This window comes from Monodelphis domestica, chromosome 4 (genome assembly GCF_027887165.1).
Source record: "Monodelphis domestica isolate mMonDom1 chromosome 4, mMonDom1.pri, whole genome shotgun sequence".
Taxonomy (NCBI): Eukaryota; Metazoa; Chordata; class Mammalia; order Didelphimorphia; family Didelphidae; genus Monodelphis; species Monodelphis domestica.
Window position 1 is genome coordinate 284,471,158 of NC_077230.1, and position 27,000 is coordinate 284,498,157.

The 27,000-nt window shown below is 38.5% G+C and overlaps 1 protein-coding gene across 4 annotated transcripts in view; it reads left to right on the plus strand.

Moving 5' to 3' along the window:
- The window catches only part of NTM (neurotrimin), a 1,347,813-nt gene extending 1,344,646 nt beyond the window's left edge, over nucleotides 1–3,167 (plus strand). For all 4 annotated transcript variants that reach the window (XM_056825120.1, XM_056825118.1, XM_056825121.1 and 1 more), the window contains one exon: nucleotides 1,374–3,167. In XM_056825120.1, coding sequence (XP_056681098.1) covers nucleotides 1,374–1,474 — 101 coding nt within the window. In that variant the 3' untranslated portion in view covers nucleotides 1,475–3,167. The remainder of the gene's footprint in view (nucleotides 1–1,373) is intronic.
- Nucleotides 3,168–27,000: the final 23,833 nt, after the last annotated feature.

Below are 27,000 nucleotides of genomic sequence, written 5' to 3' on the forward strand. Positions count from 1 at the left end.
TGAGATATATAGTTTGATCCAATGTTGACCAAAGAACATGTCCCAGATTCTAAGGCAATAAGACATATATTCCCTTGGTATCTTCTCTGATCAATAGCTTAGTCTATGAACCTTGCCTTTGAGAGACTCAGTTTATCCTCATAAAATGGGGAATAAGGCAGATGTCCCCTTCTGAATTGGTTAATCTGGTGAACTTCACTGAGTAACAAATTATTTGAATATCTAGCTCCTTGGGCTATTATAAATGTATGGGAATCCTATGTATTTATGAGCATCCTTGTTACTTTAGCTGAAGTAGCTGGATAATTTGTTTCTGAGTGGCTGTGGTTGGGTGGGTATGAGAAGGGGACAAGTTGGAAGAAAGAATCAGATGACCCCAAGGTCTAAGTGGTCAGTCCGTTTCCCTCTCTTACCTGACACTGTATTAATGAGACATCTATGGGGTCTCAATGGGTCTTTTCGTCTTTGGAATTAGAGTAGGAACTTGGTCCTCTTCAGCATTAAACCCAAATTATAGGATAAGCTTTTTGTTTTCTTGTTTCAAATACATCTTGGGGAGTGCCTTTGATGTATAGCAATTGAGTCTCTATGGTTCTGAGCATTTGTTCTCTGTATGGGTTAGTTCCTGCTTTCCTGTCAGCAATGCTTCCTCCAGATGGAGAAGCAGCCTAATGTTCCTGGTGGAGCTCTAGTGCCCTGGCCTGTGAGAAGGTGATTGACAGGGTGCCCTCAGAGCAGATTGTGACAGCAGCAACAGCAGGAAGACATATTGGCTTTTTCAACAGGTCTTTCTCTAGACAACAGATTGGACAGCTGGATGGTTAAGTGAATATTTGAGATGGCCTGAGTAATCAGAAGGGATGAGAACAGTGATGGAGCCATGTGTGGACTCTGGTTTTTATTATTAATTGTTCTTGAACATAGGTTTGAAGATAATCTAATTCTTTCCTCACCAGATACACTAGACAAAGGCTCTAGCAGCTGCAAAGCTTTCATACTACTTTTCCTAAATCCCACACCCTTAGCTTTCAACAACAGCATTTTGTAGAAGCAATGTATATTAGGACGATCAAAGTTGAGATCTCTTCCTCATCTGGAGACTGGGGTTTGGGAGAGGATGAGGTCCTTCAGGTCCTTCTCAGAACAAAACCCTGAAACCTAAGAATTGCATCCCCACATCAGGCCAGCACTTGCAACCCACAGAACACCAAAGCTCATGGGAAGCTCTTCTCAGAAGCTATGCTAGAGCAGTGGAGGTCATTTGGGGGTGCTGGTACTCAAGCATGAGCTCCCAACTCAGGTTTGTGACTGTGATGGCATTTCATTCTCAACTTAAATCAGATTGCTAAAAACACTTTATGTTCTTCCCACAGCCCCTGGTGCAGTCAGCGAAGTGAACAATGGGACGTCAAGGAGGGCTGGTTGCATTTGGCTCTTACCCCTTCTCATCTTGCATCTGTTGCTCAAATTTTGATGTGAGCGTCACTTCCCCGCTGGGGATCAGCCTCTACCACCTGCAACCACCAACTCAACAGCAGCAACAAAAGCATACAAGTTTTTTTTTCTTTTTTCTTTTCTTTTTTTTTTAAGAATTAAATGAAATTAAGATAAACCAAGCCTAATGTGATAAAAAAAAATAATTCTAAGGGAAGGGGCCACTGGGAATAGGGAGGGAAGGAAATTGCCTTGGAGATATTTGGGCACAACTGCTTCTTTTCTTTTCCCCAAATTATGAGTGCACACTTGGCTTTGGACCCACCTGCACGCTGCATAGTGTGGCTTCTTTGTTTCCATGGTGGGCAAGGGATCAGCTGCTCTTCCTATTCTGATGTCCCCTATCCGCCGTAGAAGACTTCTGAGTTGACTATCCTAAACTCTACTGGTAGATCCAGATGTGCAGACCCAGATGTTCCTATGGAGGACCTCTTCACAGACATTATGTGTGATGAAAAAGCAAAACAAAAAATCTGCAAGACAACCCATTGACAACAATGATTCCCACAAAATACAACAAGAAGAGATATATTGTTACATGTTTTTCATTTTACTACATGGACATCATGGATAATAAGGGATTCTGATTCATTATTAATTTTATTAATTATATTTTCTGATATGAACCTAGAACTGTTAGTGCAAAAACAAAACTTTAAAAAACATGCAAAAAGAGGTGAAAGAGAAAGTATGTTTATTAAACATTAAAGATGAATAGTATTCTTAACTAGGTTTACAAGTGGTGGAGCATAGCACCGGGCATTAGCCAACTGGTGAGGATTCGGCATATCCACCCAAAAAGTGATTTAACCATCATCTCTACCAGCGCTACAGATTTCTCATCCTTATTTCAGCGTTTAACGCATACAGTAACTATGCTATCTACAAACTGTTTAGAAATGGAAAGAGTGATATCCATTGTATGATGAGTTTGTCAGCTATGCTTCTTTTAATGATACATACATATATGTGCATATATATTCTATATGTATATGCACATATATCTTCACACACTTTTTTGTTATTAGAAAACTAGTCATTTTCTTTCTCTGCAGGGTCCTTTCTCAGACATTACTGCATGCTGTATATGGCGTTAGCTGTGTGTTGGTCTTCTAAGAGATGATAGAGTTTACTGGTAATTGTGTAATCAACTCCTGCCTTTTTTATTTTCTTGGGTTATTTACATGTCAGAGACATTTATAGAAAGTAAAAAAAAAAAGCAAACAAATGAAAAAGAAAACTAACCAGATGCAGCATCTCTTTCTGGGTATGGGTCTGTGAGGTGAAAACCATCACAGGTGGCATGCTTCCCATTCCCCCTAGGGTACTGACAAGAACCAAACAATGGGAAAAAAAGAGAGAAAGATAGAAAGAGAAAGAAAAAAAAGTAACCGCTTGCTTTAGCCCTGTGTGGGAATGAATCTGTTACACTCTTGTGACCACTGGAGAATTTAACTCTCTTGGTTCATTTAATTTAATTTTTATTTCCTTTTTTGTGGATGAAATGAAAGAAATGACATTTTTAGGTCACCTTTTTTTTTCCTGGGAGCTTGGGAAGCAGAGAGGCCTCTGGGAGGGGTCCTGGATGTGATGAGGGAAGGTGGGATTTGGGCTGGGGGAGGGAGGGGGTTGTCTCTGACTTGACATTAAAAAGTGTTCCATGTCCCTCTTCACCTTGGTGTGGTACCTCTTTCTAAAGCTGGGGGTGGGAGTCATAGGGGGTGAGAATTTGTAATATGGGCAAGGGAAGGGGCTAGCAATGGATGCTGGCTCATCGAGTATTCTCATAGGTGGGTATAAATAGCTTTCACATGCAGTCCCACTGACAAGAATGCCAGGAAAGAAACTTGGCTGTGACTCGGTAAGTTGTGGGATTTGTGGGTCTTTTTCATGGGCTTGATGGGAAAGGGATGCATAAGCATTGAGGTAGGTGACCAGGGACATCTCTCAGGGTGTCTCTAGACTACCTCTATAGAAAGGAAACCCTTCAGCAAAATGTACAGTAGAGTAACCAGGGTCACAGTGCCTTGGCATTACAATCTCTCTGTGGCAGTAAACAGCCAGTTAGAAGGGAAGCACAGCATGGTTACCAAAACAACAAAATAGTTTTCAGATCAAATTGGTTTCCTTTCCTTATGACCCTTTCATTCTCCACTTGAGTAGCAGACTCCAAAGCAAAGGCATCCCAACTCCTAGGGGTAAGGATAGCCAATTGGAGAATAGATGCATTGATACAATCCCAACCTCCCATAGACTTAACTGTAGTAACTCCCTCCCCCACCCTTACTAGGCACTTCTTCCCTACATATCTACACATACTATCCATTGGCCTCCTGTGGTTTTGCAAAGTCCAAACTACTCTATTTCTGAGACTAATGTAGAAGATTATAACAATACCCCTCCCTAACCCACCCACCACTATACACCATGGCATCTGTGGCAGACAAAATTCATTTTTATTATTTCTTAAACTTTGTGGCTATGCCAGGCATCCCTGTTAGGGCTCCACATGACCAGGAAGTGCCCTCCTTTCATTTTGATGGTATATAATGAGTTTCACAGTGTGATGAAGCATGAATGGGTCATAATCTTCATGGCATATTTTATTATTTTATATTCTCCCCCAAATCACCTCTTATTTAATCTTCCCTATTACTGTTTTACTGTTGATGGTACTATCGACATTCAAACCACTGAGCTTCACCACCTCTAGATTCCTTTATTTTCCCTTAGCTAACAAAAAGCCAAGTCTCATCAATTCTACCTTCACAATATCTCTGAAATGTGACCCTTTCTCTTGAGTCATGTGGAGAGGACCACTCCATCAACTTGCAAATACACTATTGTAACTGCCTCCTAATTGTCTTCCAACTTGAATCTGTCCCCTCTGTAATCTATCTTCTTTATAATTGCCAAATTGATATTCCTAAATAGAAGGAATGTCACTTCCCTATACAATAATCATCAGTGTCTCCCTATTGATTCTAGTTTGAAATATTTTTTTATTTTGATCTCATTATTTCAAAACATTTTAATGTTTTATAATATACTTATTTATTAGTATAAAACCTGTCATGTTTATACAATTTATATAATTTTATTTATACAATCAGTTAGTAAGTCAACAAGTACATATTACCATGTATATTATATTATGTTCCAGGCACTATCCTAAGTGCTGAGGATACAAAGAAATATAGAAAAGTTCCTGCTCTCAGAATAATCACTATCTGTTAGAGAGACAATATGGAAAAAAAATACACGTTGAATTTATACATTGTAAATAGAAGATAATTTCAGAAAGTGGTGGTGGGGGAGGAGAGGAAGAAAGGAGGAGTGAATTTGGAAAAGCCTCTTCCAGAAGGTGGGATTTGATACAAGTCTTGAAGTAAGGCAGGGAAGCAAAGGAGGTAGCATTGAGAAATGAGAGCTTTCCAGTACCCGGGAACAGATATTGAAAAGGTAAGGAAATGAGTGGAATGTATAGGGGAATAATATATGAAAAGAAGTAAAAGTTAAGAAGAGGCTAGATTGTGAATGATTTTAATAGCCAAACACAGGAATTTATATTTGACTTTAGAAGTAATAGGGAGCCATTGTAATTTAGAATAGGGAGGGGAGTGACAAGGTCAAGTCTGTGCTATAGAAAAATCTCTTTGGCACAGCAGTGGAGGTTGGCCTGGAGTCAGGTGAAAACTGAGAAGAGAGACAAATCTGAATATGATAGCCCATGCATGACATTATGAAGGCTTACATCAGGGTGGAAACTCTATGAGGCGAAAGAAGGTAGAAACAACCATATTTGGTAATTGATTGAATATGTGGGGTGAATGTGAGTGAAGAGTGGAAGATGGCACAGAGATTAGAAGATAGCCTGAGCACTAATAGAGATATTGGGAAGAAGAGAGTTTAAGAAGAAAGATAAATGAGTTCTGTTTTTGATATTTTGAGTTTGAGATGTCTAAAGGACATTGATATTGAGAATTATAAGAGGTAATATAAAATTGGAGGTAGGAAAGAGGTTAGGGCTAGATATATAGATCTAAGGATCACCAGCACAAAGATGATAGCTGAATCCATGAGAACTGATAAAATTACCAAGTAAGAGAGTCGTTAGACCCCAGGTTAAGAACTCTTAGCATAGAGGGCCCAGGACAGAGCAGTGAGGGACACTCAAGTTTGGTGGATGTATGGGTATGCTGGATACCCATAACAAAAGAGAAAAAGGAGTAGGCAGTCAGGTAGAAAGAGAACCAGGAAAAGAGCAGTGTCATGAAAACTGTTCTCTCCTTATTCTCCTATTACTTGTCTTACTACTCCTTTATAAAGAAGAAAATAAACATATATAAGGGATGCTCCTTCTGTGTGTGTGTGTGTCTGTCTTGTCTGTGTCTCTTTTCTGTCTCTTTCTCCCTGTCTTTCTGTCTGTCTGTCTCTCCTTCCTGTGAAAGCAGTGATAAGCAATAAAAAAAAATAGAGATAACTGTTCTAGATGGTCCCTTTTCTGATATCTTATCCCATTATCAGTACCCAGAAGGCATTTTGTTCTTGCCCAGACAAAAGATGGGGCTTCCTTCTATTCATTCCTCTCCAAAGACCTAAAGGAAGAAAAAAGGGAGTTAAGAATTATTCCAATGTCATTTGAAAGAGAATTTACAAGCCCTAAATTGCTAGGGTTGGCCTCCAGGTATCAAAAATTGAAGATTCATTCATCCCCCTTGAGAGGTGGAAATGAGGGCAGAGTTACAAGTGCTCAAACCTTGGTGTGCCTATCACATAAAATTCAGATCATGCCTCACAAAAGGCTTTGAAAACCTTGCATATATGCAACTGAGAAAGGCTTGCTTCATTCAGGTTTCTTCAATAAGTATTCATTAAGTGCCTACTAAAAGTCACCTACTGGAAAAAAAATGAAACAATCACTGCGCTCAAGGAGATTACATAGAACTGAATGTTTGATTCTCCATCCCATATGCCACAACTCTATCGTCATTCTTGCTCTCCTTTCTTCCACTGGCCCTCCCTTTTAGCTATCAGTGAGCAAACTATGTCAAGGTAATCAATTACCAATGTCTTTCCACCTCACACTTGTAGGATTCTATCAGCCTAAACTGCATCTCCTATATTCTATATAGGATGTCTCTCTTGCTTCCTTAAATTTCCATTAGGGAAGGACCCTGTGCTCAGGGTTTAAATTGGTTTTTACTGTGACCCAGAGCCCTAAAGTGCAAAAGGACTAATAGCCAATGGACTTCCTTGGAAGTACCTTGGCAAACAGGAGCTTTTAAGAAGGGAAAGGAGAAAGGACTGACATAATTTCTGTTTCCCTAATCAAACCATGTTCACCCATGGGGAGAAAATGAGGTTGATGGCTAGGAAAGTCCATTTTCAAGTTCAGGTGTTGGCTATGCTTATGAACTGAGCTTAGGGAACATTGAGATTCCTATATAGACTCCTTAACTTTCTCTCCACTGCCTTATTGGCTATGCTTTGAATGGTGCAAACATGTACATAAAAACAGGTCATTCTTGAATTCATGGTTTCCAGAAGCCATTGATCTCAGTCCAAGATACTCAAGGAATGAACTGATTTTATTGGGCTTTTATGGTGAACCGAAATCTTGCTGTATTTTGTTTCTATCCCAGGGAAGACTCCCAAGGGCACAACTTTCCCTTAAGCTTCCCAGAAATAGAAGAAGAGAATCATTATTGAATGGATGAATACTTTCAAAGCTGATGTTACCATGGCTCATTCAAGAGGAAGCTTCATTCCCATTGATGGACTTGGCTTCTTTCCAGACTTCATCTTTTCCACTCCTCAGGTCTCCACCTCTGCTATGCTATAGTCTCCAAAGGGGGCCACTGGGGTGCCAGAAGAAAATCTTTTTCTTCCACTCCCTCAAGTGAAGACCATCAGCAAGAATACTGTCCATTCTCAATAACCTAGGTGGCAGAGATGCTATGGGAGGGCTCATACTAATTTTAGGGAAAAGTTGCAAATTTACCAATAAAGTATTCAGTGCAAAGATGTTTCCTATCATGACAGGGAGTTCTCATTCCCTTATTTGCCAAATCTGAGCTCTTTTAATTTTTAAAATTGTATCTATTGTTTTCACATAAACTTCATTTTCAAATACATCATCCCTCCCCTTTCTAGTAAGCCATCATTTATAATAAATAAAAATAATAACTCAGTAGAACAAACTAGAACATTAATTTAGTCTAACAATGTATGCACTACTCTGTACTCATAGCCTCCTACCTTTGAAAGGAAGGGAGGCATGTGCATTTTTTCATTTCTTCTCCAGGGCCCAATTTTGCCATTATAATTACAAAACTTTCAGTTCTAAGAATGATTTATTGATTGAACTTCAAATATTGGACATCCAAGTACATCATACTGCTACAATGTTAGATTTATCCCCTATGAAATCACTTAGCTCTAAAAGCAATAATGTGTTGGCTATTACCAGACTTCCATAAGAACTGTTAGATGGACACAAGTGTTAAACCAAGACCCCTCTTGTGAGATCTCCTATAATTTGATCTGAAGGCCAGCTCTCCTCTCCACTCATGACCCTTAGCTACTATAAGACATAACTAGGTAAACCCAGTAGCTGAGCTGCCACACCACAAATGACTCCTGGCTTCAGTGGGATTTGGACATATAGTAAGCTTTCAATAAATGTTTACTGTTTTCTTTTTTTTTTTTTGGTAACAATGCTGATGAATACCAAGTATTTCACTTCTCACACTGGAGGTAAGTTAACAAATGGGTCAATATTTAAAGAGAATTAGGATGTAACATCATTAGAAGCAATATTCATCTTTAGGGTCTCCACAAAGCCACTCCAAAGAGATTATAGCCTGGCATGTTTGTCCCTCCTTTTCTTTACCTTTGTTACTGACCTGCCTGAAGAGGATTGTCTCTGTCTAATCAATAGCATGTGAAAAGCTTAGAATGGAAATGGTCAAGGCAAAGGGACTGGCCAATCATCAGATAACTCTCAGGCCTGGACTTTGAGATATGTATCTTTTTAAGTTCCAATCAGGCTTCAGATGCATACTAGCTATGAGACCCTGGGCAAGTCACTTAACCCCATTTACCTCAGTTTCCTCAACTGTAAAACAAATTGAAGAAGGAAATGGCAAACCATTCCAATATCTTTTCCAAAAAAACAAACAAACCCAAAATTGGGGTGATAAAGAGTCAGACATGACTCAAAGAACTGAACAACAAATATACTTAGATAAGTGTCACTCAATAAATAAGTATTTATTAAATACCTGTGCTGTGCTAGGAACTGTGGAAGCTAAGGAAAGAGCAATTTTCCATTTTCATCAAAGGTTGAAGAAGAAGAAGAAGAATTCTTTTGCAATGATAAAAGGAATGTAAAAGGCAGTATGAAATACACAAAAAAAACTCCAATAGATTCAGAGTCATAAAACCTGGGTGTACATCTAAATTTTGTAATGGGCAGTGCAACAGTAGGATAATCACTCCCCTTCTATTCTGTCATCTGCAATATATGATGGTCAAGATTATATGATCCTTGTTATCTCTGCAAACTCTAAGTGTTGTATGTGTATGGGGGGTTGGGAATGGGAGTGGGAATTGAAAAAGTAGACAACTTTTTCCTTCTATGAACTCATAATTTCATGAAGTTCTTTGTACCACACTCTCCAAAGATTTCATACATATACCAAACTCTTGTTTTTCATTATATTTAGTTCCTTTTTTTGTTCAAAACAACCACATAAAAATTATTTTTGTCTTGGGGGGGGCAAATACTGCAACTTCTCTGTGCAAAATATAGATTTTCCTTCAGTATATCCATTTCCCCCACCTCACTGTATCCCATGAGCCACCTTAATGAAATACAGCAAAATATAATATAAATCTCTTCAATAACAATCCTTGATTTCCATCCTCGCCTCCTTGGAAATTAAACACTTCCTGTGGTTTCTTTATACTGCTGGTTCCCTCCCAGTCTTCCTAGTGAAGTAAGACTCTTGTTGATTTCTTAGTTGTAGTGATAGAAAAATAAACTGAATTTTATGTAAGAGGATATGAATGTGAGCCCTGGCTCTGAGTCAGTGAACCTCATTAAACCTCCTTCCTTATCTGTAAAATGGAAATAATAGCACTTGCAGGTCCTACCTCATAGGGGCCACCACTGCATGGGTACAGCTACTCATAGGTGAGGTGCAGTGCAAAGTATTCTGGATATGGAGGCAAAGGTTTCCATTAAAAGGTTGGCTCTTCCACTTGCAATAAGCAAGTTTCCTAATTTTTCTGGTCTTTAACCCCCTCTACTGTAAAATGAGGGAGTCAGACTACATGAAGATCTCTTAATGCTTTTTGTTTATTTCATGGACCTATTGGTGGTTCAATGAAGCCAATGCATCTCTTCTCACAATAATGCATTTAAATTAGTATTTATAAACACAAAAACAACAAAAGTCAACCTGTAGATGACTTAGCTTTGGCTCTTTCCTTGAGGTTGACTCTATATTCCCTCAAGGTCCCAGGGCACCTGAAGAATTAAATTATGTCTCTTTTTATGACTATTTGCCAATGTACCCAGTAACTAAACTATTGTTAGGAGCTAGTGGCTATGGCCAGTTCTAAATGCTAACCTAACATCAATCAGCTTTTGCAAAAGGATACTTACTTTGGACTCATAACAAGACTAAGTACAAGCATTTTTACAATATCTCAAGGGCATACTCTTCTCTAAGCTATCTTAGTTTTTTGAAAATGAAGACTCAACTTAGCTCAGCTCCTATGAGGTACTGATACCAGAAAGTTCTTAAAACATTCTGGATGAGGTCTTGTCTCAGATAATACAGAGGTAATGTTCTGAAAATTACTCCCAAAGGTCAGTCCTTGCTCCTCAGGTCATTGATGCTACACTGACTAGAAACCTCAACTCTGGAGCAATAGGATGCCAAGATGTCCTCTTCACCTTCAAACCACAAAGCTATTGGCTCCATTCCCTTCACCAGCTACTATGAGTAAATGAGTCATTGAGATTCCCAAGATCAGACAAAAAATCAGTGGCTGCAAGGATGGATCTTTTTGAATGTCTCTAAAAGAAAGCAACAACAACAAATCTCTCCTGTTAACCATATGGTTAACCAAACAGGCTTAGGCAAATAATGTCCATACTCATAATCTTTCCCAGAGATTTTTATTCCAGATCATCACCATTCTCTCAACAGGCTCTGTGGTAGGCAGTGTTGAAGCCGCCTTGAAGTATCTCCTGCAGATTGTTAAAATTTCAGAATATTTACAAGTTCAGCAAATATTACATATCAGATTTTGATTTATTGTTTTGTTGGTTGTGGAGACTAAAAAAAGTGTTAATAATGCAGATTAAATTTCAAAGTGTGTCCTGTATAAGTTTTTTTCTTCTTCTGTTTTTGTGGAGGGACAGATGTAAAATATTTACCTGCACACTTTTGCTGCCCCATATCTCCCCATGGAGAGACACCATTAGAGACATTGCATATACAGCAGAACTCATTACACACAAAATAAAATACATAGTTTTTTAAAGGAAGGAAATTATTGAAATTGATTAATTGAAATGCATTGAAAAAAATATTTTTTAAAAAGTTCATGGGTCTCTGGTTAAGATACCAGGGAATAGAGAAAATCTAGTTTCTCTCCCAGCTCAAAATCTATGATCTTTTGAACTACAAAGCAATATAAAATGACTTACTAGTTTTCTTCTTTTCCTCAAACTACAGCCTCATTTCTCAAACCATTTTAATATAATCAAATCATCATAGATGAAATGTCCATAACACTAAACTTTTCAAACCATTTTAAATACAGTAACTCATTTGATCCTCATGGTTCCTTTTCTAGAGAGATGCTCAATAGCCTTGTTCTATAGATCAAAACTCTCTATTTGCCTTTGTCTCCTCAAAGAAGAGGTGCCACCCTTTCAGAATTCTCATTGCTTTTAAATCAAGGTGATAAATATTCAGTACTGAGTTAGAACTGTCTATAATTGATAATTGGTATCACTGTTTATCAACCTCTTGGCTGGACGTTTTTCCTTTTGCCTTTTGTGTACCATGCTTTGGACTTTCTGGGCATCTGCTCCTAGAGAGCCATGGTGATGGTAAATCTCTGTCCATGTTTTTGGTCACCAGCTTTGTTGGGGGGAAATTAAGCAGTGTTTCCATCAAACCAGTGATGTACTTGGGCCCTCTGCTGAGTTTGCTCCTTTCTAGCAAGCTTTTTCTAGCAAGTATTGAGTCTAAGATAGAAGAGAAGGATTTAGAATAAATATAGTCCATACCCAGTAAAACTTATATTCGAATGAATATATACCAGACATAAAAGGGAACTGAAAAGTGGAGGAGGGAAGGTGAAGACTGAGGTAATTACTTCCAAAGAAGTATGGTGGAAAAATAAATTTGAAGAGTCAGAAGTGGAGTCTATAGAGGAAAGAAAACATGAGCATGACTGACCAGGATTCTTTCTTAAAATGAAGGTTCCAGGAGCAACTGACCAGAAGGAAGGGTTATAATAGAGAAATATTCCAACAGGAAAAGATCATAGGGATAAAAGGATCTTCCCAAGTGAGATGGCTTTTAGAGTACAATGAAAAAGTCATCTTCTAGGAGTATCATGGAGAAAGAAGACTGGAAAGTCAGAAGTGGAATGATGAGAGGAAAGGAGGTGCTTTTTACAAAAAAAAATACAGGTTTTAGAGTTAGAGGACCTGGGATCAAATCTCCCCTTTGGTAATTCCTATGAGACCCCAGACAAATCACTTAAATTCTCTGAACCTCAGCTTCCTCCCTTATAAAATGAAGAGCTTACACTAGTTTTTGAGATCTGTTCTAGCTGTTATTTATGATTCCATGACCATGGGTGCATCTCAACTCCTGATTCCGTTTTCTTAATGCATTCAACAAATATCCATTAAATACCTACTGTAATACACTTTGCCAGTCCTTATGAAGATAGGTAGGAGACACAATGGATAGAGCACTGGAACTGGAATCAAGAAGACTCATCTTCATGAGTTCAAAACCAGTCTCAGATACTTACTAGCTGTAGCAAGTCACTTATCCCTGTTTACTTCAGGTTTTCATCTATAAAATGAGCTAGAGACAGAAATGATAAACCACTCCAGTATCTTTGACAAGAAAAACCCCAAAGGGGTCAAAAGGAATCAGATACAACTGAAAATGACTGAACAGCAAACATCTGGTGAAGATATAGAAATAGATATTCTCTCTTAAGTTGCTTGCAATCTAGTATGTATTCCTGTGTGGGAGTGAAGAAAGGGACAAAATACATTGATAGGTATATTGAATGCAAATTTATATGTTCATGAGGAAATATAATTTCAAAAGAGAAACATCTCTCAATTGTAAAATAAGTAGGTTGAACTATATCCCGTCTAAGGTCCCTCTTAGCAGTAAAATTCTATGATTCTGCTACTCTTTGATTCTATGTTTTAGAAGATGCCAGTAGTTCAAGTAGTCATTGCTGGGAAAGGAAAATTTTATATAAACTCTTTAGAAAGAGAATATTTTTGCAAAAGGAGAATTAAAGGTGAAGTACAGAATGAGTTCTATCTGATAATGGGGAGCTGGGAATTCTGGGAAAAGATGTGGTACCAGGATAGCTCCCAGAAGGGAAAATGACATATAATGTAGCTGCTCCATCTTCAACTGTTTTCAAAGTCCATCCATAAAGGGAAGCCCAGAGATCCTTTGGGATAGCTATTATATCACATTGAGGCTCAGTGGGGATCCATTAATAAATGATAGTAGCTTTTTCTTAGAGACAATTAATTTAGGGAGTCCCTAGGTGATCAGATAGCCACCCTCTCTATCAGACACCCACATATATCAGGAGGAGGAATGTATCAAATGTCACAAAGGTTAAATGAGGTAAAGAGGAACTGAAGGTAATTGGATATTTTCAGAGCTCCACTAGAGAAGCATATAGAGAAGGGGTTCATTTAACTATATTCAGTATAAATTGAACATGTCAATTGAAGAGCTTGGAATTTAAAGCAATGAGGTATTTTGCAAGAGAAGGCCACTTAGATATGGACTTTAATGATTATATTTTAGGATTTGTCTATTTTTTCCCCTTAAAACTCAGGGATTTTTTTCATGTCTCTCTTGGCACCTACATTATTGGTGTGCTAAGTCAAAGGTTACTATTTCCATGGAAATTTCCTACCCTCCTTTCTGATCCACAGCATAGTTTTTAAAACTTTTGCATGCTGGGCTTGACCTGAGCAGATCAGACTATATGTTTTGAATTTTTCCCGTTAGTGTTGACCTGAAGAGCTTATTTCTCCTTTCCTCTTTCTTTACCTGCAGAAAAAAAAAATGACTACCAGAAAGATTTTTATGAAGCTCTGACTGGTTTGTACAGGGTCTCTGGTGTCTATGTGAGTGTTTATGGGCAGAGGAGAGGAACTGTTTCTTTTTAGATGGATGGATACAAGTCAGAGGGGATTGTGGCTCTTCAGGACATCTTTTTCCAAGGTGTTATTTTATTTGGGTGTGTCCTGTACTTCTTTAGTTTTTTCTTGGGCATCCTCTTCACTTATCTTCACAAACTTCAACCATATGTGGAAAACAACTATAACAACATAGATTTAATCCTTCAATAACTATTTATTCATTCAATCCTATGTTCCAGACATTGTGTCAGGAACTGAATCTGAGAACTGGGAGTGATCTCAGCAGCTACAGAGTCCAATCCCAACTAAAGGCATTCCCCACTGTGACGTACCTGAGAAGCAGTAAAATGGTCATATAGGTCTGTTAAAGATCTCCAAAGAAGCACCTTTCACTTCTGGAAAGGTTGAAGTTTTACAAAGTCTTTCCTGACCTTTTCTAACCTTAAATGTCAACTTTCCAACTCCTACCCACTGCTCCTAGCTCTGCCCTCTGGGGCCAAATAGAACAACTCTAATCCTTCTTCCCCATGACATGCTGTCATATTCTTCAATACAGCTTTTGTTTTCTTTCTGATTCTTCTCTTCTCTAGGATGAATTTTCTCAGTTTTTTTCAATCTATTCCCTTATGACATGGACTCATAGCCTTTTACCACCCTTTTTACCTTCCTTTGGATATTTTCCAGCCTATTAAGAGTCTTCTTAAACTGTGCATAGAATGAGATAACAGAACTTAGCACAGTATCTGGCATATAGTAGACACAATATAAATGCTAGCTATTTAGATTATTACTGTTGTTGTTGTTGTTAATAATAATCAGCCAAACAGAACATTCCAGATGAGATCTGACAGGACCAGAGTACAGTAGAACTATTCCACTGCTATTCCTAGAAGCTCCTAATGTACCCTAGTGTTGCATTAACTTTTTTTTGGCTGCTATATCACACTGATGACATTTTAACTTCTCAGCATACTATAAAATCTCTGAATCTTTTTTTCCCCAGAAAAGCTTCTGCCTAATTATGTCTCTCTCTCTCCCACCATATTCTAGTGAAACTGACTTTTTGTACACCAAATCCTTTATATTTATCATGATTATACTTCATCTTATTAGTTTCAACCCATGTATTGTCCTTTCAGGATCTTTTCAGTTGCTAATGTTAATATATTCTAAGGTTGTTATACCTCCCAATTTTATGTCATTTCCATATTTTAAGAGAGTGTGGCAAGACATGTACTCACTGACTTCTACATGCTAAAACCTTCTGCCTTTCCTCTTCATCCTCTGAGCTGTCACTTCACCATGGTTGTTCTTGCAATTGTATTTGTTGAGGAGGAAAGATTTTGCCCTTATTGTTTCTCATATGTACATACTATGTGATCAAGAAGCACACATGACATAACACGCATACACATATGCCCATATATGTGATTTTTTTCATCTTCAACAACAAATTTCAGCAGTTGGGTTTGAAATTTTCCTTTTGGTTTTACTCTTTCAATTTTAATTTTTTTTGTTAGATATTGAATGGGCTACCAGTGAGAACAAAGTTCTCATGGGATTCTTCCAGTGAATTTTCGTCCCAAGGAAGCAGCATTGTTAACTGAGGTTTTTCTGTTGACGAGGGCATTTTAAGGTGATGGCTGCTGACACTTCAATTGGCAGGATCCTTTTCTTTGGCCAGGTACTAACAGCTGAAATTATCTAGATGACTCATGCCTGAAAACTCTGTCAGGTTATGGCCTAATTGTCCGTGTTGGCCACCTACTCTGTTCAAATGCACCAGATAATTGCTGCCCCGCCACCCCAGTTGGTGTCTTATATTTCTGTTCTCTTTAAGTAAATGGACCAAAAATAAGCACACTATATTCCTGCATGGTATAATAAGCTTCATACTGAATTTTTTTTTGAAGTAGCACATCATATCAGGAATAGAAACATATACTGTTTTATTTGTTCGATCTTTTAACACTCTTTTCCAGTCTTTCTGAACTCAATTCTTTCTTCTATTTGCATTTTTGCTTTACAATGGGACCTTAATATGCCTTGGATTACACTAAATTTTTATTACTTTCCTGTAGCTATTCCTTCCCTTCCCTCCCTTTCTCCTGTCCTCTCTCCCTCCCTTCCTTCCTCCCTCCCTCCCTCCCTCCCTTCCTTCCTTCTCCTTTTTTCCTTCTTTCCTTCCTTCCTTCTTTCCTTCCTGCTCTTTCCTTCCTTCTTCCTTCCTTCCTTCCTTCTTCCTTCCTTCCTTCCTTCCTTCCTTCCTTCCTTCCTTCCTTCCTTCCTTCCTTCCTTCCTTCCTTCCTTCCTTCCTTCCTTCCTTCCTTCCTTTCTTCCTTCCTTCCTTCCTTCCTTCCTTCCTTCCTTCCCTTCTTCATGCCTTCCCCACTTCTCCCTTTCCTCACTTCCTTTCTTCTTCCTTCTCTTCCTCTTCCTTTTGGCCTTCTCTTTCCCTCCACTTCTCTTGTTTCCCTCTGTCCTCATTCTACTTCTCCTTCCCTTACTTCTCCCTAAAAGTTCCTTGATGAGCTTTGCTAGCCAACTATAACCAAATAACCAAATTTATGTGATAGACAGCCTTTTAACTTCAGGGGGGTTGGTTTTTTTTTTTTAAGTTTCCTTAAATTAAATACAACTACTGACACATTCTCCCACTAGAATTCCACAGTAATGGAAGTGTCTGAACCTTTTCCATATTTTCTTCCCCATGTTCTGTGGAAGTGGCCCCCAGTGGTGAAAAGTTTTCTCATCAGCTAAGGATTCAATTGAGTCAACACTAACACAGCATGTGTATAAGAGGGTCAGGCAAACCATTTGCCCAGCCCTGTTTCTGAACAAGGAAATCAATATTCCACAGTGTAATTCACTAGTCAGAAGTAATCACCCTCCATCACAGCAGCACACAAGGGCAGTAAATTCATTACAATGTTTTTGCTGCCAATTTCTTTCCTTGAATCAGAATGCTGGAGTTTTACAAATACTGGAGAATTCCTGGCCTGCTGATCATTTATGCATCAATATCTGTCTTTTTGTTTAGTCATTTTGTCAGAGAATTACCCCCTCTCAGATATTGTCACACCAGGAACATCCCCATTAATATCAGACCACCCTTTTCCTTCCAAATGACAGTCAGTCTGTTTATCTGGTGAAGTTGGTCTGGGCTACAAACAAGTATGGACCAAATTGCAAATAACTATAGTCCAAGCCTGTAGTCTTTTGGTTTAACAACCAAATCAATCATTTTTATGATAAATCTATGAACCAAAATTGAGAGAGCTTTTTCTACTAAACTCTACATTCCCATGTCTTCATTGGAAATAGTTTTTAATTTGTTTTCTTTTTTTTTTCTCCTTTAATCCTCATCTCTGCTCCCATACCACTATTCATTCCATTGTTCTACCAATGAAAAAAGGGAAAAATCTTGAACGAATCTATTTGATTTTCTTTTGCCTTCATCATTTTTTCTAAGTTACATTGTGTTTCTAGTAGGTACTTTGAGAATAATAGTGCTACTCTTCATTTTCTTAAATGAGTATAGTAAGGAAAGTTTTATTAAGGTAGGAAAATATTGAGAAATTGCAATTATGGGTAGGATGCGTATTAGCTCCACTAGTATAAAAAAGGCCAGCCTTCCAATCTGGATCATTGTGGAGTACTCAGTTTAGTCCAAGTCACTTGAAAGGAAGTTAAATCAAATATAATATAATATGAGAGCGAGCGAGAGAGAGAGGAGAGAGAGAGAGAGAGAGAGAGAGAGAGAGAGAGAGAGAGAGACAGAGAGAGAGACAGAGAGACAGAGACAGAGAGACAGAGGCAGAGAGCCAGAGGCAGAGACAGAGATCAAGAAAAGTAGACATAGAGAGATAGAGTTGAAAAGAGAGAGACTGATAAATTATAGAGAGAGTCAAAGAACCAGAGAGTGACAAATGGAGAAGAGGAAGGAAGGAATGGAGAAAAGAGGAGAGGAGAGGAAATGAGGAAGTATGAAGGGAGAAGAGATGAAAGGCAAGGCGAGGCAAGGCGAGGCGAGGAGAGAAGAGGAGAGGAGAGAAGAGGAGAGGAGAGGAGAGGAGAGGAGAGGCGAGGAGAGAAGAAGAGAGGAGAGGAGAGGAGAGGAGAGGAGAGGAGAAGAGAGGAGAGGAGAGGAGAGGAGAGGAGAGGAGAGGAGAGGAGAGGAGAGGAGAGGAGAGGAGAGGAGAGGAGAGGACAGGAGAGGAGAGGAGAGGAGAGGAGAGGAGAGGAGAGGAGAGGAGAGGAGAGGAGAGGGAAGTGTAGGGAAGGGAAAGGAAGGGAAAGGAAGGGAAGGGGAGGGGAGGAGAGGAAGGGAAGAGAAGGGAAGGGAAGAGAAGGGAAAGAAGCTACTTAAATATTATAATTTATTATGCAAATAGTTTAAGAGTACTCACAAATGCTGAAGAATAACTCAGACTGGCCTGAGGATAGGGCAATCCCATTGTATCATCTCTTTTTAAAAACACTCAGGTTGATCAAGTACAAAATCTATCCAAATCTATGTTCATTGCAGGGTTTTCAAATTTAATTTCAGGGAATGTTAGAGTTCTACAGAAGCTTCCTAGAGTCCTTTGGGACTACTCATTATTCATGGAGTTCAGTATTTTTTTTTTATGTTTTAGTGAAATCATCACATTCCTCTCTTGCCTCAAATTTTAATGCTCATGCATAGACTTTCTTTTGGGGGCAGTTCCATTCTCTTAGTTTATCTCCAAATTTCAGTCTCTTCTTCACTTTGCTTCTCAAGTGCAATCAAGTATCTCAGCAAAAATGGAACAGGACAAATGTTACTACCTACATGTAGAAAAGGAATTACATTTGTTTCCCATGATTCAGATAAGGAACAACACAGTAATGAAGGAGAGAAATTGTATTACAAATTCTTAATCTCTATCTCCAACCTTTCTACTCTAAGATTGAGGTTTATTATGAACATCACTACTTCAGACCCTCCTTTCCAATAGGCAGCAATGATGACATAACAATGGCTTTATTACTACTTCCCTTATATATTTTAACACTTCCGAAGATCTATAATTTCATGCAGGTAGGAACTTCCTCCATAGCCAATTTAATAAGTGACAATTTGGTATATTGAAAAGAATTCTCGAATTAGAATCAGAAGACTATGGTTAAGCTGCTGATTCAGTTAATATCATACCACTAAGAGGGAATGAATCTTAGAGGCTATGTAGTTCAATACTTTCAGTTTGTAGATGAGAACAGGCACAGGATAAAAGTAACTGGGCCAAGGTATCCTAGGTAGTAAGGATCAGGGCTAGGATTCAAACTCATGGCTTTTGACTGAAATCCAACTCTCTTTCCATTACATCACACCATATCTTAAGATTCTTCTAGTACTAAATCTTGGAAATCCTTGCTAGTGAACTTCTCCAAATCCAGTATTTAGTGGGGCTGGTTTTCTGATTTCTATATGTCTTAAAGACATATAGAATATCTGCAAAAATGTCCTGAAAATCTACTTGTCAGAGCTCACTATTTGCTGGCATAGCTTGGAAAAGCCTCATCGCCTCCACACCACAGTGAAGGACTTTAGTAGATATATACACATACCCACAAATAAAGAGGATAAAATAACCATAAAGTTATAAGGGATTTTAAAGGATATCTAGTTCAATCACCTCATTTATCATCATCATCTTCATCATCATTTTTATTATTAACATCAGTAGTGGCAGCAACTATGAAATATATGATATGATTGCTAAATTTAATTATTAATATATGATATGATTGTTGAATTAAATCCTTACAACAACCCTGAGAGGTAGTTAATATTATTATCCCCATTTTATACAAACTGAGACCCAGAATAATTAAGACCTTTATCTAGTCATTCAGCTAGGGAATATCTAAGGTAGGAATTGAGCTCAGGTCTTCCTAAGTCCAAGTCCTGTGTTTTCCCTTCTGTGTCACCTAGCTGACCTCAGCTGGGTGTAAATCTGCTCTCAGACACTTAGTAGCTTTGTGGTCCTGTTCAAGTCATTTATACTGTGTCTATAAAACGGTGATAATAAGAGCACCTACCTCCCAGAGATGTTTGTTTTTTTTAAACCCTTACCTTCCATCTTGGAATCAATACTGGGTATTAGTTCCAAGACAGAAGAGTGGTAAGGGCTAGGCAACCGGGGTTAAGTGACTTGCCCCAGGGGCACACAGCTAGGAAGTTTCTGAGGTCATATTTGAACCCAGTACCTCCAATCTCTGGGCCTGGTTCTCAATCCACTGAGCCACCCAGCTGCCCCCCATCTGAGAGATGTTGTAAGGATCAAATGAGATAAGTGTAAAGTGTTTACCATAATGCCTGGCACACAAAATGTGCTTTTAATCCCTTCCTTATTTAATTAAAAAGAAAGGAAAGATCTAAATAACAGAGATGTATGGGTTCATGTATTTCTGTTCTAGGGGAAGGGAAGAAATAATTATTTGTTAGTATCAACTATCTGTTAGGCCTTGTGATAAATGATTTTTACAAATATGATCTCATTTTATTCTCATGACAACTCTATAGAGTAGGTTTTATTATTATCCAAATTTTACAGTTGAGGAAACCAAGATAAGCAGAAGTTGAATAACTTCCTTAGGGTCATACAAATTTAAACTCAGTTCTCCCTGACTTCATGCTCACTTCTCTATCAACTGCACCATCAACTACACAAGTATGCTATAATATTAAGTGTCCTACCCAAGGTTATATAGGCAGTCAGCAATAGAGGTGGGATTTGAACTCAAGTTCTCTTTCCTTTGTACCATGTTATCAGAGAAGATAGAGTGACATAGAAAAGAAAGAAAGAAAGAAAGAAAGAAAGAAAGAAAGAAAGAAAGAAAGAAAGAAAGAAAGAAAGAAAGAAAGAAAGAAAGAAAGAAAGAAAGAAAGGAAAGAAAGAAAGAAAGAAAGAAAGAAAGAAAGAAAGAAAGAAAGGAAGGAAGGAAGGAAGGAAGGAAGGAAGGAAGGAAGGAAGAAAGAAAGAAAGAAAGAAAGAAAGAAAGAAAGAAAGAAAAGAAAGAAAGAAAGAAAGAAAGAAAGAAAGAAAGAGAGAGAGAGAGAGGGAGAGAGAGAGGGAGGGAGGGAGGGAGGAAGGAAGGAAGGAAGGAAGGAAGGAAGGAAGGAAGGAAGGAAGGAAGGAAGGAAGGGAGGGAGGGAGGAAGGAAGGGAGGGAGGAAGGGAGGGAGGAAGGAAGGAAAGAGCAGGAAGGAAAGAAGGAAGGAAGGAAAGAAGGAAGGAAGGAAAGAAGGAAGGAAGGAAGGAAGGAAGGAAGGAAGGAAAGAAGGAAGGAAGGAAGGAAGGAAGGAAGGAAGGAAGGAAGGAAGGAAGGAAGGAAGGGAGGAAGGAAGGGAGGAAGGAAGGAAGGAAAGAGCAGGAAGGAAAGAAAGAAGGAAGGAAGGAAGGAAGGAAGGAAGGAAGGAAGGAAGGAAGGAAGGAAGATAGAAGGAATAATGGATAGATAGCTAAGTGAATAGATTGATGGATGGATAGATAGATGAACAGTTGGAGAGGTAGATAATTGGATAGATAGATAGATTGATAGATTGATAGACACATAGGGATCAAATCTGTGAAAAGTAGAATCGTTAGTAGAGGAAAGTCCTTGGATAAGGAAATTCCCTCTTAAAAATGCAATTTAGAGAAAAAGAGAATTACTTCAAGAACAGTTTAGAGCACTAAGAGTCTCTAAGTGATTTGTTCAAGATCACTCAACCAATTTGTAAGAAAACCTTCCTTTTTTCTTTCTCTTCCCTCTGGATGGAGAGGCAGTCTTGGAATCAGGATGACCTAGATTCAAGTTCTACCAGTGACACATCTTGTCTGTGTGACCCTGGGCAAGTGCTCCAGGCAACTTTCTAAGACTAAAAGTTGCAGCAAAAGTGTTCATCTGCATTGTTATACAGAAATGCTTTGGAGGTTGGGGTTGGAGGTGGGGATGAGAAGACTGGGGAATGTGTCTTTTTGTCAATAAATTCCTTTATATTCATGCTTTATATTTTGAGCAAGTCCCCACAATTAAAAGATATATTAATATTCTATAACTTCACAAAAAGTTTTAAATCTTGCTTTAGGATAAGCTTCAGACATTGCCTTTGGTGTTTAGGATATTCATACTCCTGGGGGAGCAGCAAGTATGTTTGTATTAATCACTCTGAAAATGATAAATAAAAGTGACACATCAATAATAATTTTATTGCCATCATTATTTTATTATGTCAACTGCTTTAAGTAGACAAAGCATACTGGCCAAGTTCATTATTTTGATCCATTATTGTGATAATGTTTATTTTCCTGGCATGGGTTTATGATCATAGGATCATAGATTATACATTCAGAGCTGTAAGAGACCTTGGAAATGATCTAGTACAACATTTTAAATTTATAGATGAGGAACATAAATTTCAGGAAAGTGAAGTGACTTTCCTAAGGTCATACAAGTGGGATTTAAACCCAGGTCCTCTGAATTAAAATACTTTATGGAAAATCACCCAGTTTTAGCTATATACTAAACTGGTCTGAGCTAGCTCTTTCTAATGTTAGGATTATTGCCATCATTTTTCTTCCTCTATGACCCATGGTGCAATAGCCAATTTTATCACAAATCCCTCTTGGGTTAAAAGCACTAACTCAAATAAAGCTAGAGAGCAATCCTTTTTATTTGAAAATAAATGTTTTATTCATAGAATCAAGGCCTGAAAGGGATCTTAGACATAATCTAGTCCAATATTCTCATTTTACAGATGAGTAAATTGAGGCCAAAAGAAGTTAAGCAATTTGCTCATGGGGATATTGGTAATAAGAGGCAGAGGAAAGATTTGAACTTAGTCCTCTAACACCACATTCACCAGTTTACACTGTATCCTGCTTCTGTTGCTGATGGCCTTAATTTTTAAAAAATCATATCACTTTCCAGTGAACTGTCCTCTTTACTGAACATTCCCTTGTAACATAGAAACAGTGAAACAAAGCTAATCTATAATATATTGGCCATATTTGATGGCTAAAACTGCAATTAGCATCTATCACCTCTGTATGAATCAAGTCTTTCTACAAGATGGTAGCTAGACATTTGGTATTTATTTGTATATTTTGTTATGTCTGTTTATTTCTATCTATATCTATCTATCATTCATCTACCACCCATTTACTTGTTTGTCTGTCAGTTTACTTGTTTAAGTATGCTTCATATTGGTCCAGTCCATCTGAAGGTTTATAATCCTACAGTTTATGGCTAAAAGATAATGACTTTTGTCCCCATGTCATTGTTGGCAGAAATCTGTAACCATTTACTCTGCTTCTTTCCATCATATCATAAAACCCTGAAAGTATAAAGACTTGGAACTGGCCAGAACCAAGGAAAGAATTTTGATAAATCCAAGAGTGCTATTTCAAAACACTACTCATATAGGAGGGGCAACTAAGTGGTACAATAGATAGCGCCATAGGCTTAGAATCTAGAAGACTCATCTTTCTCAGTGAGAATCTCATTTCAGACACTTACTAGTTGTGCAACTCTGGGAAAGTTCCTTAACCCTCTTTACCTCAGTTTTCTCATCTGTAAAAACAAGTCAGAGAAGGAAATGTCCAACCACTCCAGGATCTTTGCCTAGAAAACTCCAAGTGGGGTCATGAAGAGTCAGACATAACTGAAACAACTCAACAACAACTCATGTAGGAATATGCCTCCCTTCCCATCAACTTCTACTTACCCTTCAGAAGGCCGAGTACCTAGGGCTTCCACTTGCAATAACACTTATTGAACATTCAAGAAAACCTCTTTAAAATTAAAAAAAAAAAACCTCCCTAAGAATTCTTATCCAAATAGGTATCAAGTGATAGCATTTGCACAACCCAGTGGAACTGCTTCTTGGCTCTGGGAGGGGGAAAGGAAAGAAAATGAATCATGTAAACATGGACAAACATTTAAAAAAATAAATAACTGAAAATTAAGGGGGAAATAAAATTCTCATTCATGGGGGCAGTTGGGTGGCTCAGTAGATTGAGAGTTAGGCCCAGAGACGGGAGGTCCTAGGTTTAAATCTGGGTCAGACAGTTCCAAACTGTGTGACCCTGAGCAAGTCCCTTAACCCATATTGCCTAGCCCTTACTGCTCTTCTGCCTTGGATCTAATACATAGTACTGATTCTAAGGTAGAAGATAAAGATTTGAAAAAAAAAAGAATTTCCATTCAAATTATTTCAGATTTCAGAAAGCTTGTGAAGACCCTCTGTCTTTCTATACCTCTCCCACACTGATCAGTCTTTCCTTTCCAGTAAGTAATTCCAAAGTGTTTGAAATTCATGCCCAGGATTCATACATAATAACAACAAAAACAACAAAAATAACAACTTGTCTTTATATAATACTTTAAGGTTTTATTTTATTTATTTACACTTATTTTATTTTTATTTTATCAGCCCAACCTGATCTTGTCTAGTCGGTGCTATTATGATCCCCACTTTACAGATGAGGAAGGAAAGTGAAAATTTATTAAGGGACATGGAGAAGTCAAATTTCCTCCTGCAGGATTTGATCTCGGAGCTTTCTGACCCCAAGTCAGTGCTCTGCCCACTGTAACCCCTAGTGGCATGTTCTGTCATTTCCAGGCACTGACCACAAAGGATCCCGTGAATAAAACATATCAATCCTACGTGGGCAGCAGCCCTGGATATTAAGCCGGATTAGCCGTCTAGCCATTAAACAGATCTGTAATGCCGGAGGCTTTAAGACCCTCCAGGAGTCCAGAACCTCTGGGAGTTCTTACCTTCGATTCTGTTTAAATCCAAGAGGCTTTCACCCTGCTGGCAGCCCCTGAGTTACTGCCAAGGCTTAGGGAGAAGCTGTTATTATGAAAAGCTGAGGTTGTTGCTAAGCAAAGGAAGTCTCACCGAGGCAACTGACAGAGTAAAAGCAACACCTGGTTAAACTGAAATTGACATGAGAACTCCTATCGGCTTTAAGCTGCTTTGGTTGGGGTTAGAGTTCCATTCATCTAATATTGAAAAGGCAATAAGCATAGGAAAACACTGCTCCCCAAGAGGAGCATTTCTCCAGCAGCGGGGGACCAGAATCAAAATGATGGTAAATGGTGATGGTTGAGCAAACTTTGATTGCATTTACTTTGGGCCTCCGAAAAATGGACAGGATCACTTTGAAATCTAGGGGTCTTTATGTACCGTTGCACTTTGGACACAGGCTCAGGGCACTGAGCCTCCAGGAGCCTTCCCTAACACTGACATATTCAGCCAAAGAGATCAAAATTGAGGAAGGAAGTGATCTGGAGCCCCTATTTTGACTAGAAAGTCTTTATGACCTCAGGTGAACAAGGACAGGAAGATCTGACATATTTACAAAGGAATTTTGATTTAGATTCTGGGATGGCAATAACCCACAAGTCTTTTATTTAGTCCCCTCACCACATACCCCCTGTGTTGTGCCAGGCAGAATGGAAGATATAGAAAAAAAATATTTCTGGTTCTGGAACATGAAGATCTTATGATCTGCTTGGGGGCAATGAAAATCCTTCTTGCCACTTAGATATGTTTCCCATGGGAGATTTACTACTGGGCCAGCTAATGCTAGCATTTATGAAATTAAAGTAATGAATGTGAGACAATAGAATTAATGAGAAAGATTCTAAGTGCTAGAGAGAGGGAAAGCAGCAGGAAATCAGCGAAGGCTGAAAAAGTCATGGAAGGGGACAACTAGGCCAAGTTTAGAGAAAGGTCTTAGGTTCAAATCTAAATTCAGACATTTACTAGATGTTTTGACTCTGGTCACATTTAAACTCAACTGCCTAGCCCATACTACTCTTCTGCCTTGGAACTGACACTTAGTATTGACTCTAAGACATTAAAAAGTCATGGAAAGTCTCATGGTCAGACATGATTTGTGCTGGACCTTGAAGAAAGAGTTGAATTTGGGGATGGGGAGTGGGAAGAGAAAGTCTTCTAGAGCAAGGGGAAAACAAGAGAATCAAAAGCAGAAATAAGCATGGCTTGATGGCAAAATTTCCAAGGTGGAAGGGATTTCAGAGGCCAAAGAATCTAAGTTATACCTGAACTAGAAAGCCCTCAAGAACATCTCTGAAAAGTTATACAGATTCTCCCAGAAGATCTTCAGTGAGAGAAAATTCATTATCTTCTGAAGCAGCATTTTTCTTTTGAAGGGTTCTAATTGTGAGGAAGCTTTTCTTTATGTAACAGGTGACCTTGTTAGGTAGAGGAGTGAATGTAGGTCCCTGTACTTCTGGGCTGTACTCTCATCATATGCCATCATCTCACTGATCCATCTCAATTTCCTCTTTTACCATGAATGTTATTCATAAAAAAAAAAAATCCCTCAGCCTCAAATACATAGTTAAACAATTTAATTAGATTAGTAAGAGCAATGATAAAATCAAGAAGCATTAGATAAATGAGCCATAGTATCATCTTAGTAACTTCCCAGTTCCAGCCACCAATCACATTGAAGTTTGTTTTGGATTCTATTCCATCTCTCATGCTGTGAGAGAAAGACAACTTGGAGGTCCAGTGTTTTACATTAAACCCATCAACTCTCAGTAAAACAAGAGAAAGAAATAGGCAATTAACTCACAGCAGATTATCCACACTGGGATTGGGAAATATTTTTTGTTGAGTCTCTAGGTTGCAGCTGCATGGAAGAATTAGGCAGTAGATTATCCGATTCCATAGTCCTATGGCACTTGGATCCTGGAATTTTTGAGTTTCATTCATTTGGCTCATGATCCAGCCTATCTCTGCAAGCCCAATACTGATCAAATGCTCCATGGAGCATTTCTACAGGGCATTATGACATGATAGTCATAAGTCTGATACTGATAAATGGGTAAGATTGGTGAGGCTGTGTTAGGGCTCTGCCTGTCATTTTTTTCTTCTCCTTTATGCCTCAAGATCTCTGCTGCTCCTGGGTCTCATGTCATATTCTCAAGTCAGTCACATTCAGGCCATGCTGGCACTAATACCAACTGGAAAATTTCCCAGGACTGCCAGTCCTTGTAAAAATGCCAGAT